At 38.0% G+C, this 16,552-nt stretch overlaps 1 protein-coding gene and 1 non-coding gene across 2 annotated transcripts; both read left to right on the top strand.

The window, feature by feature from the left end:
* Positions 1–11,893: 11,893 nt before the first annotated feature.
* Positions 11,894–13,543, top strand: LOC107824367 (acidic endochitinase Q). The gene is made up of 3 exons (XM_075250012.1): positions 11,894–12,227; positions 12,622–12,724; positions 12,944–13,543. The coding sequence occupies exons 1-3, from the start codon at positions 11,945–11,947 to the stop codon at positions 13,317–13,319; spliced, it is 762 nt and encodes a 253-aa protein (XP_075106113.1). The 5' UTR covers positions 11,894–11,944; the 3' UTR covers positions 13,320–13,543.
* LOC142179666 (U1 spliceosomal RNA) lies at positions 12,353–12,519 on the top strand. The gene has a single exon (XR_012708211.1). It is a non-coding gene; the product is annotated as a U1 spliceosomal RNA (small nuclear RNA).
* Positions 13,544–16,552: the final 3,009 nt, after the last annotated feature.

Here is a 16,552-nt window from a genome sequence, read left to right as displayed (position 1 = left end):
GAGGGATTATAGTTCATTTTACACTCCTTTTTACTTGAGTTTTGATTAAAAATGTATATATAAAATAGTCCCAAAAGCTTACATGTTGTACTTGTTTGCAGGGTTTGGTCAAAAAGGTGACAATTAGTCAAAATCAGCTCAAAAAGGAGTGAAACATGCACAAGTACCAAGAACAAGTCAAAGCACAGCTGCAACAGACCCACCGTGGCCGCAATCCATTTAATGCAGTCCGCGACGAGAAGATTCAGAGAGGTGCTATTTTGGAAGCTCAAGCACTGCGGCCGCAAACCATTTTGTGCGGACCACAGTAGCCTCACCGCGGCCGCAATCGAGTTTATGTAGTCCGCGGAGCAGAGATTCAGAGAGATGGGATTTCAACTGTTGGAAGCCAATGCGGTCCGCGGTCCTTTTTGTGCGGACCGTAGTTGAAGCCACTGCGGCCACGGTGCATTTATGCGGCCCGCAGTAGCCAGATTAAGAGAATGATTAATCAAGCCAAAAAACCTCATTGCGGTCCGCGGTGTATTTTATGCGGACCGCAGTACCTCATCAGCGGAATTTTTGTCCAAAAAATTCAGCCTAGTATAAATACTTTCTTTTCACATTTTTAGGGTATCTTTTTTAATCTGTAAGAGACCAGAGCACGTGAACGGCGTTTTATGTTCATTTTGAGTAATTTATAGCTAGATTAACACTAAATCTTCTTTATCTTAGTTTGTAATTAAATCATATGGGTTATTCTTCATCTATTTCTCTGTTTTCTTCCATTATTATGAGTAGCTAGGCCCATTAGCTAGGGTTGGGGCTCAACCCTAATGTGGGTATTTGGTTGTCCTTTCATAACTATGCTGAAAATAAAGGGAGTCAAGCAGCAAAGACCTCTTTCTCTTCGGGAGATTTCGTAACGGCTATAAAGAATGCATCTTTCCCCTCATGAAAGGTTATTGCCTTAGCTGTAGAATAGAAGGCTTTACTTTCAAGTCTTTTTTTCTTTGATCGCCTAAGTCTTTGACTTGAACGCTTCGCTGAAATCATGTATAAGATCATCCTTTAGTGGCATCTCTTGTCTATCTATCATTGATTCTCAAGTCAAAAGACTTCATTTTTGGGTTCCCCGAAGCCCCGAATGGAATGGATCGTTTTTGCCAATTCAACCCTAGTGTGGGTATTTGATGGGTCTTTTGATATAAGGCTTAGATGTTTATGGGTAGTTGATATTTGGCTGATTTATGTTTTCCATGTTGAATTAGTGGTTGCAAACACTGATTTGTGCCTATTTGACTTGGGCTCTTCTTGAGAAAGAGAGCTTGAGTCTAGGAAAATCAGTCCAACAAGGAATTGGGGTATAATCTAGAGATTGATAGCCCCAATTAAAGAGTTAAACCTAGAGATAGTAATACCTGACTTGAGCCCATATTGCTTGCACAATTTTGACACCTAATTGGTCTTGAGAAAGTCAATTAGGGCAAAGTCACTCAAGCTACCAAGAGGTATAGAGTGAGTAATTCCGTGCATTGGCTATATCACAACCCCCAACATAACGTCTTTGCCTTAGGCTTTAGATCCCGTCAAGTATTCACCTAAGAGATAGTCACTTACCTAATGCCTCTTTAACTATTTAGAAGACCCTACAAGAAATCATTCTTAGTTTAATTTAGCTTATCATTAGAATAAATATTAGAAGTAACAACCAACTAAAAGATGATTGGAAGAGTAATTAAGAGCACTACGCATTTCTAGTTTAGATAGGAATACAATTCCCACTTCTAGTTCCCTGTGGATTCGATCCCGACTATCTCGGGTAAAAGCTGCTTCGACCGATCTCGCTACTTTGTAGTGGTATAGGGTTGGCACCGATCAAAGAGGAAGATAGATAGTGAAAAAAGAGACCAAAGAAGGAAAAGAACCTGGTACTCAAGGGTGAAAGCAATGATTCAAGTGAGGAAGACATTGACATGGCTTATTTAACCAAAAGATTTTAGAAGATGGTCAGAAAAAATGGAGGAATACTAAAAAAGGGGAACTCCAGCAGACCAAAAAACTATGACCTCTATCACAAGTGTGGAAAGCCAGGGCACCTCATCAAAGCTTGTCCTTTCATGAAGCAAGAACACTCCAAATACAACTCTGATAAAGCAGCAAAGAGGAACCATATTCCTGACAAGCACTTCAAAAGGAAGAGATCTACTAACAATGTGGTGAAACAAGCTCTTGCAGCATGGGGAGATTCCTCCAGTGAGTCTGAAGAAGAAACTGATACAGGTGATAGTTCCATGATGGCAGTTGAAAGTGAAGGAAATGAATATGATTCTATATTTGCATTGATGGCCCAATCAGACGATGATGAAGAAAATGACAATGATGAGGTAAACTTCAGGGATGTTCAGAGAAATGTAAAATGTTACTCCCCTAAGAAACTCATGTCATTAGCAAATGTATTAATTGATGCCTATCATAGTCTTGTGGAGGATAAAGATGCCTTGACCTTAGAACTAGGAGAAGCTGAACAAACTAGAGATGATCTAGTAGTGTGTGCAGTTGATCTGAAGGAAACCATAAGCGATTTGGAAAATGAAAAAAAATGTTTTAACTAAAAAATTGCTAGTATAGAACATGAAAGAGATGACTTGGTGGTTGTAGCTATTGACTATAAGGAAACAATTGAGAATTTCAGTAAAGAAAAATAGGCTTTAGTGAAGAGAGTGACTGAAATTGAGGAGGAGAGAGATGATCTCTTAATAGTGATTGCAAACCTGAGGGAAACTATAGAGGGACTAGGAACTGAGTCTAGACTTGGAAATTCTGGGAAAGGAAATGAGGTAGCCGGTGAGGCACACATTAGGCTTGAAAACGAGTTGAAATCTGTGAAAACTAGCATGTGTTTTGAAATTGAGAAAAACAAGCATCTCCAAACTGAACTGGAAAGAGTAAAAAATGATTTTGAGAAGTCCCTTAAATGGACATGGTACTCGGAAGATATTACGGCCATGTATGTTAATAATGGTGGAAACAGGCAGGGAATAAGGTTTCAAAGGGAGAGAACTCCTTACAATCCCCATAGCAAGTATGTTACTGTATCAGATAACTGGTTGTGTACCCATTGTGGGAACAATGCGTATTTCAAGGAAAATTGCCAAGCCAAGGTCCAGTCTATTCAGAAAAACAAAGTGTTTGTTGAAAAGGTAACTACTAAAAAGGGTCCAGGTGCCACCCATAAAAAACACATGTTACCTGCATGGACTAAGGGAACTCTTATTCATCCTCTTGCCTACTATAAAGGACCCAAACTTTTTTGGGTTCCTAAAACTAACTCTTGATTTCCTTGTGCAGAGAACAATGAAAGGAAAAAATCAACAATGATTCATGGATAGTGGATGTTCAAAGCACATGAATGGGAACACCACGGGCTTTCTTTCACTAGAAGCCCTGCAAGGAGGGAGTGTATCCTTTGGCAATGAGAAAAAAGGGGTACATTCTCGAAGTTGGAAAAGTCGGGAAATCACTCACTCACTCAATTGAGAATGTGTACTATGTCAATGGTCTTAAGTACAAGTCTCTTGAGTGTCTCTTAGATTTGTGATAAAGGAAACAAGGTGGAGTTCTTGTCCAAGATATGCACAGTTACAAATCTGGTAACTGGTGAAGTGGTACTTGTAGCCAAAAGATACAAGAACATCTATGTTGCTGATTTCGAGTCTATACAAAGTGGTGATCTGAGTTGCCTAAAAACTGTTGATGATGATGCTAAACTTTGGCACAGAAGATTGGGGCACGCAAGCTTCTCTCTTTTGGATAAACTAATTCAGAAGGACTTGGTCCGTGGTCTGCCCATGTCAAAGTTCAAAGAACAAAAAGTCTGTGATGCCTGTGCTAGAGGGAAGCATGTGAAGTCCTCATTTAAGTCTAATAAAGATGTCAACACCTCAAAGCCACTTGATCTTCTTCATATGGATTTGTGTGGCCCTATGAGAGTTTAAAGCACGGGAGGAAAAAGATATATCTTTGTGTTAGTGGATGACTACTCCAGATTCACTTGGACTTTGTTTCTTAGAACGAAAGATGAAACCTTTGAGGTATTCGCTACCTTTGTGAAGAAAATCTAGGTGAAGATGGAGTCTAGAGTATCATGTATTAGATCAGATCATGGAACAGAATTTGACAATGTCAAATTTGATGAGTTTTGTAATGTATGGCATTACCCACAACTTCTCAGCCCCAAGAACTCTCCAGCAAAATGGAGTTTTAGAAAGGAAGAATAGAACTCATGATGAAATGGCAAGAACAATGCTAATCGACAGTAGGATTGCAAAGAACTTCTGGGCTGAAGCTGTCAACACTGCCTGCTACTTGGTGAATAGGTGCATGATCAGATCTCTCCTAAACAAAACTCCCTATGAGTTGCTGAATGGAAGGAAACCTAAGTTGACTCACCTAAGAATATTTGGGTGCAAATGTTATGTTCTCAATAATGGAAAGGATCAGCTTGGTAAATTTGATGCCAAGAGTGATGAAGGAATCTTTTTGGGATATTCTTCTCAAAGCAAAGCTTACAAGATATACAACAAGCGGACTTAGTGTATTGAGGAAAGTGTTCACATAATATTTGACGAGTCCTATCCCTCATGTGAGAAAATCAACAAGGATGATCAAGATGGTGAACCTTTACTGGTTCCAGGTGAAGTCATCGACATGACAAATGGAAAGGCAAACATGATGAGTCAAGTGAAGGAGCCAAGCGGAGACAATGCATCTTCTTCCTCAAGGGAACCAGGTACCACAATTACAACCACTGAAGCTGAAGAAAGAGTGGTTGATGCAGTGCAAGGTACTCCTCAAATAGCTGATAGAAGAACATAAGGGAACCAGTTAGATCCTCCCAGCTCATCTACAAATGAGGTTCAAGTATCCAACTGGAAACACAAAAGTTCCCATCCTATTGACAACATAATTACCTCTCTAGATTCAGGTGTGCAAACCCGATAAAAAACCAGAAGTTCACTTGCCTTCTCGGAATTTCTTTCCCAAATAGAACCCAAAAATATCAAGGAAGCCTTAAATGATGCAGATTGGATTACAGCCATGCAAAATGAGTTGCATCAGTTCGAAAGGAACAAGGTGTGGCACCTGGTACCTAGACCCTCAGATCGAACCATCATAGGAACCAGGCGGGTATTCAGGAATAAGCTTGATGAACATGGAAACACTACAAGGAATAAGGATATGGTAGTGATTTAAGGTTACAATCAGGAGGAAGGAATTGATTATGATGAGACGTTTGCTCCAGTTGCTCGCATGGAAGCTATTAGAATTCTAATCGCTTTTTCATCACATATGGAATTTACTTTATTCCAAATGGATGTCAAAAAGTGCATTTCTTAATGGATTTCTTAAGGAAGAAGTCTATGTGAAGCAACCTCTAGGGTTTGAATATCATGAACACCCTGAATATGTGTTTAAACTGGACAAGGCATTGTATGGGTTGAAGTAGGCTCCTCGAGCTTGGTATGAAAGATTGTCAAAGTTCCTCTTAGAAAATGGCTTTACAAGAGGGAAAATTGACAACACCTTGTTCTTGAAGAAACGGGGGAGGAACCTCCTCATTGTTCAGGTATATGTTGATGATATTATTTTTAGGGCAATAGCTGATTCACTATGTGAAGAATTTGCAAAACTCATGGGAAGTGAGTTTGAAATGAGCATGATGGGTGAGTTGAGTTTCTTCTTGGGTCTTCAAGTGAAGCAGTCCACAAAGGGTACATTCATTTGCCAGCATAAATACATCAAGAAGCTCTTGAAGAGGTTTGATATGGAAGCATCAAAAGTGATAGACACTCCCATTGCAACGGTTACTCGACTGGACATGGATGAGTCTGGATCTCCTATGAATCAAACTATGTATAGAGGCATTATTGGGTCTCTTCTCTACCTCACTATCAGTAGACTTGATATTGTCTTTAATGTGGGGCTATGTGCAAGATTTCAGTCAAATTCCAAGGAATCTCATCTGAAGGCTGCCAAAAGAATTTTGAGATATCTTAAGGGAACACAAGACCTGGTCTTGTACTATCCCTCAGGTGACAGTTTTAATCTTATTGGGTATGCTGATGCTGACTATGTAGGTTATCTTGTGGATAGGAAAAGTACTTCTGGAATGGCTCACTTTCTAGGATCATGTCTCATCTCATGGGGCACAAGGAAGCAAAACTCAGTGACTCTTTCAATAACTAAAGCAGAATATGTAGTTGGAGCTTCTTGTTATGCTCAGATCCTATGGATCAAACAACAATTGGAAGACTTTGGTGTATACACTAACTGTGTGCCTCTTCTATATAATAATACCAATGCACATGGCCAAAAATCCAGTTCAACATAAAAGAACCAAGCACTTTAATGTGAGGCATCATTTTCTAAGGGACAATGTGGAGAAAGGGCTTATCTGTATGAAGTTCTGCAGTACAGAAGACCAAATTGCAGATATCTTCACCAAAGCATTGAGTAAGGATCATTTTGAAAGAAATAGGGTGAAGCTGGGGCTATTAAAGCCTAATTGAGAACCTGATTTCCATCAGTGGCTATGAAAGTCACCTTCAGGTAATATTAGTTAAAATGTTTTCTGGCCAAGTCTAACTCACTTCAATACCGTTGCAGGTAGACACGCATGATGATTATAGAAGCTGTAGATGCATTGCATGGGTGGTAAAAGAAGATTGAAATTTTCAAAGACAGGTCAAGAACCTGGTTCTTGTACTAAAGGTTAGTAGTCCTGTGCATTCTTTAATACACATTTTAAAAAAGGTGCAAATATCAACTGCCATGTCATCCTCCTTTTCAGACTCTACTATCACGTCTTTTCATTTCAAATCCTTTTTTCTCCCTCTGAAACGTTGCAACTTCCCATGCACTACCACCATTTTTGAATTGGTTCTTATCTCCCTCCCTCATAATTATCTTCTTTTATTAAAAACCTCTCTTCTCTTCACCGATCATATTCCCTCTTCAAACCTTCTCCAAAAAATTCTCAACTCTATATCTTCAATAGCTAACAATCACTCCAAAATCCCTTCTTCAGTCAATACTAACCCAGAGAAAACCCTTGAGTCCTCCGTCCCTGATGAATCCTCTGTCACCATTCCAGTCTTAACCACTGAAACTACCTCCAACCCAGATCTCCCTTCAATCTCCAGTTCTAATGCGACTATCTCAGACCTCCCTCTCCCTCCAAATTATGAGAACTCAAAAACCCCAAAAATCGATGATCCTTCGTCTCTATCATCTGAGATTCTCACCAACAAAGGCCAAAATGGAGAACAAGGTAAAGCTATAAAGTTTGTAGAAGTTTCAGGGGCTAGTGTTGATCAACCTTCCGCCATTGTTGGTTCAGATTTTGTGGTATCCATAGAGTCTCTAGAGGAGAAAACCGTCGCAACCATTTTTGTTGTATCTACAAATGGAATAGTGCATGAGGTAGTCTCTTAAATACCCAAGTCTCAGAGGAATGAGACACATAGACTTAGTGGGCGAAGGAGCCATGGTGCTGGTTGAAAGCTCTACACTACCAGAAACTACTGGGACTTCTCGTAAAGGACCTGACCCCTCTCCGGAGGAAACATGTCAAGGATCCCCCTCCCAGGTCAGTTCTACTCCTGCACCTTCTCCACACTTTGCTGTTGTGCCCTTGGAAATTCTGGTTCCTGAGATGAGGTCTAGTGATGAGGAAGATCAAGAAAACATTGCTCTAGATGCATTTATTGTCAAGCGACGACCAATAATCATTCCTAAGTCCTTTACCAAGAGACCTACTACTAGGTTGAAAGCAAAAAGGCTTATGAGTCAGCCCTCCAAAAGAGCAGTAAGAAGAAAAAGAAGAGGTTGGTGAAAAATAGTGAGGTAGTATGTGATAAGAATGTTCTTGTGGTGGAAGTGGATGAGGAAGTAACAGAGGAACCTAGTTCCTTGGTGAAAAGGTCCCAGAAGAAGAAGCAATCTGCTTCATTGGAGAAAACAACCCCCAGTTCAAAGTTGAAAGACGGTGTGAGTGAACCATCAGTTTCTGATGAGGATGTTTTGATCAAGTCTAGTGGAAAAGCAAAATCAAGTGTTGTGAAGTCTGGCAAGAGAAAGTTGAAACCAGTAAAGGAACCTGGTTTGGCAAAGAAAGTGAGAAGTGAGACTAGGCCTGCTACAGAACGATTGAGGCATCAAAAGATCTTGTTGGGTCGCACCTTTGACCCAACAATTACTGATATGTCTGACATGAGACAAGTAATTGAGATGGTTGAATTTCAACGGCGGGGGCATTTATTCCAAATGGATGCACCCAAGGTGTATGAGGATGAGGTTCAAAGCTTCTATGCCGACCTCTTTCCTGTTGATACCAACCACATTTGTGCATTGGTTAATGGGGTGGATATCGTGTTTGATGTGGGTCTGCTTAGGGATATTCTGAAAGTCCCTAAGGTTGGTGTATCTACAGTGAAGGATGTGTGTGGGTCAAACTTTAGAAATGCTATCGTGAAGGATAATGTAAACCAGAAAGGGAAACGAGTTCAGAAGATGGTCTTGCTCCCTGTTTATCAGTTGCTCTTCGAGCTGGTGAACAAGGTTCTTCTACCCCGTGCTAAGAGGAGGTCCATGAATTCTAGGTCTGACTTGTATCTAATGGAGAAACTGGATGGATTTACACCTGTGAGCTTGCCTGCCATCATGATTGAACATATGCAGAAGGTAGCAACTTTCAAGGATAGAAATCATGGTCTTCCGTATAGGTTTCTTCTTACGCACATGTTTAAGTTCTTTAAAGTGTCACTGGGACAATGCAAAGTAGGGACCAAGAAGTAAATCTTCTCTCACATAACTTTGGAGGAATGTGAGTGCATCGAGAAGAATGGGGGGTTAGGCAGTACATCAACAATCTCTCAGCTCAACAATGCTCAAAACAGCGCAACTGAGGAGATTCGAAGGTTGAAGGCAAGGAACGCTATCCTAGAAGGTCAGCAGGCCCAAGGGGTCGTAGGGTAAAATTAGGAGATAGCTCGTTTGACATAGAAAATGCTAATCTTAGGGCACAAGTGGAGAACCTGAAAGAGAAACTGCTCACCGAGCAAACGTCGGCAAATGCCCGAATAGATCTTGTTCTCCAAACTCTTCCTACAACTTCCAAGCCATCCACTCCTAGTGCCCCATAAGGAACCCCTTTCAGTGACCAGTTTCTGGATTTTTTGTTCTTGTTTTCATGACTTGACAGTTATTTTTGTTTCTTTTTGTTTTGATGTGAATGGGATGTATATGTACTTCTCCCGCTGACAACAATCCAATCTTTGCCTTTGCTGCATAGCAAAGGCATATGTCTTGTATATAAAACCTATCCTCTTTTGCTATCTAAATGGTTATGTTCTTCCTTTCTCTTTTCTATCATGTTGTGTGCACATATGTCGTATGAGTTAGCTAGGCTAGACTTTTTATGTTGTTTGCCTGCTTGTGTATTTTTAGTGATGCTAAAAGGGGGAAGTATAATTAAAACAGGGATCTGATTAAGGGGGAAGCATAAAGTCAGGAAGAACTTGTGAAGTTCCTGTTGCTTCATCTGGTTATTTCTGCTCTAAAAATATGTTATCAAGATCTAAGTTTATCATCATCAAAAAGGGGAAAATTGATGGGCTTTCAATGTCTTAGCCTTATGTTTTGATGTCTAACAAACTTACTGTCAAGAACCAGATAGGAAACCTGACACACTTAGTATACATTGCTAATCAACGGAATCCGGCTAATGTGAACTGCTGCAACTGTAGAAGATAGAGAACCAACACAGGGACCTGATCCCCTGTGTGTCCCTGACAATAGTATGGAAGTCAACTGTGTACAGCTGAAAAGTGACTGCCACAGAATTAGTGCAGCACAGTTCTGCAGTTATTTGTCTTTTGACCAACCAAGTGCTTACATCATTCAAGTGATGCCATCAAAGGTGTATTAACAAGAGCACTACAACAAAAACATCACTTGAACACTTGCGAATTTACTTCAAGCATTCAAGCCTTCTGAGAGTCGTGCATTCAATTCTCAAGTGCATCAAGATTAAAGTTTAACGCTACTACGGACCAGTTCCTAAATCTAGTATTTTGCTGTCCTTAGTTGAGTTGTAACTTTGTAATTGTTCTTCTTTGTAATTCCTTAGCTAGAAGCGTTGCTTAGGAACCCCTTTGTAAAACCATAAACCCTTTGTGTTTGTATCGTGACTAGAGTTAGACATGAGTTGAAGTCTTTGTAATAGGTGTATTGCAAAGTGGCTTGTAATAGGTGTATTACGAGTTAGTGTGGGATTACAAGTTTAATTCCTAGATTGCATAGTTGTAATCTAAATGTTGCTCATAGTAAAGTTGAAATCCTACCAGTGTAAGTCGTGGTTTTTTATCCCCTTGAGCAGTGATTTTCCCACGTAAAACTCCCTATCTTATTTACTTACTGTTTCATAACATTCTCAGTGAAAACTCATAGAGGTCCTGATACTCTATAGTTTGGTGGACTCATATAAGCTATCATATGCCTAAGAAATTTTCCTTCCTTTGCAATTCTGGAATTTTTGTCTTTAATTTTTTTCTTTGAAGAAGTTCTTTTAGAATATATATCACATTTCTTAGTAACTTTTCTTGCTTTATTATATCGATAGCGAATAAGATAAAAATTTAAGTTGTTAGAGATATTTTGAGAAAAGCGTAAAAGGAAGCAATATCAGCATTAAATAGGACAAAGCAGAGTATCTTGTTTTACATGGTAAAGATGGCCAAATGCAAATCATCATCGTTGAACATAATTTAATACGAAGAATTCAAATATTTATCCTAATCATGAACAGAAAGTAGTTACATAAAATTCAAAATTTACCAGCATTTGATAGTAAAATTGGGGAATTTCTTTGAAGTGGAGTAGTAGCAAGTGATAGAGGTGGAAAACGGAATCTTCTAATTCAATTTGATTAAATCCCAAATTGAATTAGAGGAACTTGAAATTATAGAGATACGAAGGGTTATTTTTTTTGTTGGGTTTCTTTTGGTATTTGAAATAAAATTTACTAAAACCATAAACCCTTTGAAGGGCACGGGTTGATTCAAGAGTTTACGGTTAGTTTATTAAACTGTAGGTCGCTTGTGTTTTCAGCGAAATACTTTATTTATTTACTTTTGTTTAAAAAACTACAAAAATCTCAACGGCTATTAACACTAGTTTTGTAGCAGTTTTTTAATGGATTTAATTATAGGTTGGGAAATTTTATTTTCTGCCTATATGTCTATAAAGTTTGATTGTTTGAGTTGAGTTATCATAAATATTTCAAACACAAAACTTATAGCTGATCCTGGAAATGGCTAACGAGCAAATAGTGGAGAGATTGTGCATAAAGCCAATTCAGTTCGATATAGTTGTGGCCCTGTAACAGAGCCAAGTTCCCTACTTCACTCACTCAAGGAAGTCACTTTGGTAAAGGAAACTGTTTGCAATTATAAATCATCCCATTAGGGGAAAATTAAAAAATTTAAAATTAAATTATTTTTAAATATTGTGTACTTTAATTCTTTTAAGACGCACTAAATTTCAGTACATCCAATAGAATGCTTCCAATATTCCTAGCGTCACATGTATATCGCTTAGGTTACTGCAGCTGAAAAGAATTTTTTATATTTATTCCATTGCTATTTTTCAAGAACTCCGGGCGCCTTTCTTCACTGTATCGGCCATTTATGATGAAACACGTATATGGCCTAAACAAGACGCAAAATTGACAACTACGATTGTGGAAAACTGACACAGTACAAATTAATCAAAGCCCCATTTAACCTTACTAGATGAAAAGTCTCTGCTCGCCCTAAATCTGAATCCTATAAATACCCACACACATAACTAAACGTTCTTAACTCAAAAAAAAAAAAAAAAACATAAGAAAGTACAGAGGAAAATGGAGTTTTCTGGATCACCAATGGCATTGTTTTGTTGTGTGTTTTTCCTGTTCTTAACAGGGAGCTTGGCACAAGGCATTGGTTCTATTGTAACGAGTGACTTGTTCAACGAGATGCTGAAGAATAGGAACGACGGTAGATGTCCTGCCAATGGCTTCTACACTTATGATGCATTCATAGCTGCTGCCAATTCCTTTCCTGGTTTTGGAACTACTGGTGATGATACTGCCCGTAGGAAAGAAATTGCTGCCTTTTTCGGTCAAACTTCTCACGAAACTACTGGTAATTTTGCTCATCCCATCCCCCCCCCCCCCCCAACTTTAATCTCAGCTATACTGCTAATTTGTTTTGTTCAGTCTGTGTTGGAGTATATGAAAGTATCTGTCGGTGCAATTTAATCCATTCTACCACTTTCTTGGACGAGGTTAACGGGCGATCGTTAAGGCACATGGTCTAGGGCTCTAGGCTAGTGACCTCCATTACACTTTCAGAGGGGCGCCAGCCTAAGGTCAACCCAAGTGGTCGAGCCACGTCATAATTTGGCAGTGGGGGCCTGCGTTCGCGTGACGCCTACCCTAATTAAAAAAAACAATTTTCCGAGTTATCTTCCTTATTTTTTGAGGTTACTACTTATTATTAGCTGTAATCTATAAGTGAAGCGTTTGTTCTTTTGCAGGTGGATCCCTGAGTGCAGAACCATTTACAGGAGGGTATTGCTTTGTTAGGCAAAATGACCAGAGTGACAGATATTATGGTAGAGGACCCATCCAATTGACAAAGTACGTTAGACAGATGAATATAAATAATACCAATCGTTGATAATTAAACCTTAGATGACCTTTGACAGGGGCAATTAAGAATCTGCCTACTAGTCATTTCTCTCTATCTGTTTTAATTTCATTTCGGACAATGAAATACTACTTAGTATTAGATAAGAATACTGAAATGCATATATTTAGTGCCATAGTGACTAATTTAGAAACGATAAACTTTTGCAGCCGAAATAACTATGAGAAAGCTGGAACTGCAATTGGACAAGAGCTAGTTAACAACCCTGATTTAGTGGCCACAGATGCTACTATATCATTCAAAACAGCTATATGGTTTTGGATGACACCACAGGACAACAAGCCATCTTCCCACGACGTTATCATCGGTCGTTGGACTCCGTCTGCCGCGGATCAGGCGGCGAATCGAGTACCAGGTTACGGTGTAATTACCAACATCATTAACGGTGGAATTGAATGTGGCATAGGACGGAATGACGCAGTGGAAGATCGAATTGGATACTACAGGAGGTATTGTGGTATGTTAAATGTTGCTCCGGGGGAAAACTTGGACTGTTACAACCAAAGGAACTTCGGCCAGGGCTAGGCTTCGTTACATAGAATGCAGATCATGTTATGTATACAAGTTATATTTGTATTAATTAATGAATAAGGGGATTGTGTATCCATTAAGAATTAGGTGAAATATTTCTGTTATTTGTCTTCTTGGGAAGAACCAATAGCTCCTATATATGAGGCGCTTTTAAGTGATGAGGCTACTGCATTGATGAAAACGAAATTTCTATCCAGAAATAAAAGTTCCTTGTCTAATACCATGGAGTACCAGATTTAAAGCCTGTGTGGCCAATCTTCTAAAATCAGCTTATTTTGAGAAGTATTTTTTTTCTTAAAAGCGCTTTGTTGGGATTGAAAATAAAAATGCGTCGTGCGGAAGCTAACAAAGCAAACACTAATGACGATAAATCAAACAAAAAAGAAGCATACTATATTAATATGGATGTCTATAACTTCTAAAGAAGTTACTCCCGATAGTCTTCTCCATTAACCTCCCACTACTTTTTACCATTATGGTTGTAACTCCCACACCTCCATAACCTCCTCCATGATCTTCCCCTATGATTTCAATAGTTAATATCATGTTCATAACATCCCTTTGTATTACCTAAATATCATCCTATAAATAGAGGATTTGAGCATCATATTGTATACACTTGAATACATGGAAGAAATAAGAATTTCTCCTCTCTCTCTATATCTCTTGTTTTCCTTGTTTTATATTGTTACTTTGAGCTAAGTTTCTTAATACGTTATCAGCACAAATCTCTAATTTTTTATTTCAATTATCATCTTAAAGTACAAAGATAACCAAGTCCAGGGTTGAACTACAAAAATGTTGACTACCTAGAATCACTTATGTTGCTAGTGGAAGCTCGAGTATTTCATATGTGAATCAATTTGCTTCAACTGTCCAGGGAGTGTTTTTTTCATTCTTCATATAAATTCTCTTTTAATATTTGGGATTTAAGATTTGGTATTGTTCATATTACACAAAATACAATATTATTTGTGCATGAAAATGAGCTGGTTGAATCAAGAAGAACCATATCCAATCTTTTGAGTTGCCTATGTATTATGCGTGTTTGTGGGCAATCACTTTTTGGCAATTGATGGAAAATATACAGTGACGCGGGGCATTAGAATTAGAAATCTGATTTTCATAAAAAGAAAAAATGACAGTGTTGTAGATTAAACACAAGTAACTTACGCTGCTATTCATATTTGTTGTGACCTTCGCTGCAGTGTTATCTAAGGCTCCTCGTGATTAAAGGCTCAAGGGTGATGCACTATGGCCTATTATGCCAATGGTTAAGGATAAGACGATGAGTTTTAAGTCCCAACGCACCAAGAGGATAAGACATCGGGTTTTGAATCCTGATGCTCCAAGATTGTAAGAGTTGGTTCGAGTCCCATTTCATTATGGCCTAACATGCCTTTATAGCGATAAGACATTAGGTTTGAGTCTCAATGTACCATATTGGTGATATAATGATGACTAAGGAAAATTTATTTTTTCAAGAAAAATCATAAAGCTTATCCCACTTGATGTGCTCCATATTCTTGAAGCGAATGTGGTAGCAACACATAATATATCCAAAAGAAGACAAGTGATTAACCAATGAACGTGAGCGTGCCAAAGACCAAAATAATAATAGTCATTATTATGATAATTGTAAAAAGGATAACAATAAGGATTCTCAAAGTAATCCTTCAAAGGTGAAGGAAATGTGTATCAATATGGTCTATAAATATGAGAAACGTTCAAACGATTATAGTCCTTTTTTTTAAGGAATGCGACTTGTGATAAGCATTATAAATGCAGACTCAACCGTGAAAGTGAATGTTAAAATATATATATGATATAAATAATGCATAAGAATGTGCTTATGCATGATTGAATAAATACTACAACTCACCTCTATAGGAGGTTTGAGAGAAACAAAGATAATGAACATTACTGCGTAGTTGCATAAATAAGTCATTGGTCTTGTACATGTGGTACGCCAAAAATATTTTTCCATGCCTTGGAAAAAGTTAATAAAGGCAAAATTAAAGCAAGAAATAATTTTGCTTTTGATGATTTTGACTATGACAATTATTATGATATGATTTTCTCCGTAAATGAGACATTCATTATATGGATGGTGTGACAAAAGGTCTTGTAGTACAAAATCAATTAAGAGCTCCGGAAAACTTAATTTATTGCTACACAAATAAATAAAATTGTTCTTGATATTGATATTATAATAAGTCTCAAAAGAAACTTTTGAGTTTTAAATATATTAGCCAAAGTGGTTGGCATTTGAGACTATAAATGAAAGGAAGAGTGAATATCTCCATATTACTATAATCATACCGGGTAAATATAAATAATTATCCGACTTTCCTTCTATTTGTACAACACAAGTATAAGCGTGATGATGGATTCATATGCCACAAGTAAACTAGAGGTTTACTTAAACAAATATCAGTTGGCATGACCGGCCACCCCCGTTCAATTATGATGCGAAAAATTGATTGAGAATTCATATTGCCATATATTGAAGAAACGGAATATTCTTCAAGAATTCTTTTGTGCTGCTTATTCTCATGATATACCAGTTAATGTTGGAATTGAATCCTTTAATTTCTGGAACGAATAAAATGTGATATATATATATATATAGTCACCTGTCATGTGGACCGTTTACTATTATATAATTTTAATAGATGCATCACATGTATGGTCACAATTGCGTTGTTATCAACTTGTAGTTTGAATTTTGCAAGGTTGCTTGCTCAAATTATTGGAGCACAGTTCCAGAATGTAAATTGTGATGATAATGTTGGTTTAAATCTAAGTTGGTTTAGTAGAAATTCTATATCTCCAATTATAGCTAAACCACTAGTTACGAGAACAAAAGAAAATTTGGTATGAGATGTGTTAATTAATATACAACGACACTTGTATGCATCTAGCCAATAACTTATGATAAATTCTCACTATCACAATTAGTTCTTGGTCGGGAGCCAAATAATTTCCATCTAAAAATATAGATGTGCTATATGATTTAATTATTACACCATAATACACAAAGATGGATCCCCAAAAAAGGTTGGGGATATGTGTTGGTGATCCTAATATTAGGGGAGAAAATGGGCAACTGAAAAAGTAATAATGTCACGACCCAAACTCGACCCGTCGTGGTGGCACCTATAATGAAACTTGGCCAGCCTCAACTCAATAATCCAACACCGCAAAAATATTTTAGACAATAAATA

The sequence above is a fragment of the Nicotiana tabacum genome, chromosome 3 (genome assembly GCF_000715075.1).
Source record: "Nicotiana tabacum cultivar K326 chromosome 3, ASM71507v2, whole genome shotgun sequence".
NCBI classification, from domain to species: Eukaryota; Viridiplantae; Streptophyta; class Magnoliopsida; order Solanales; family Solanaceae; genus Nicotiana; species Nicotiana tabacum.
This window is presented reverse-complemented; position numbering and strand designations above follow the sequence as displayed.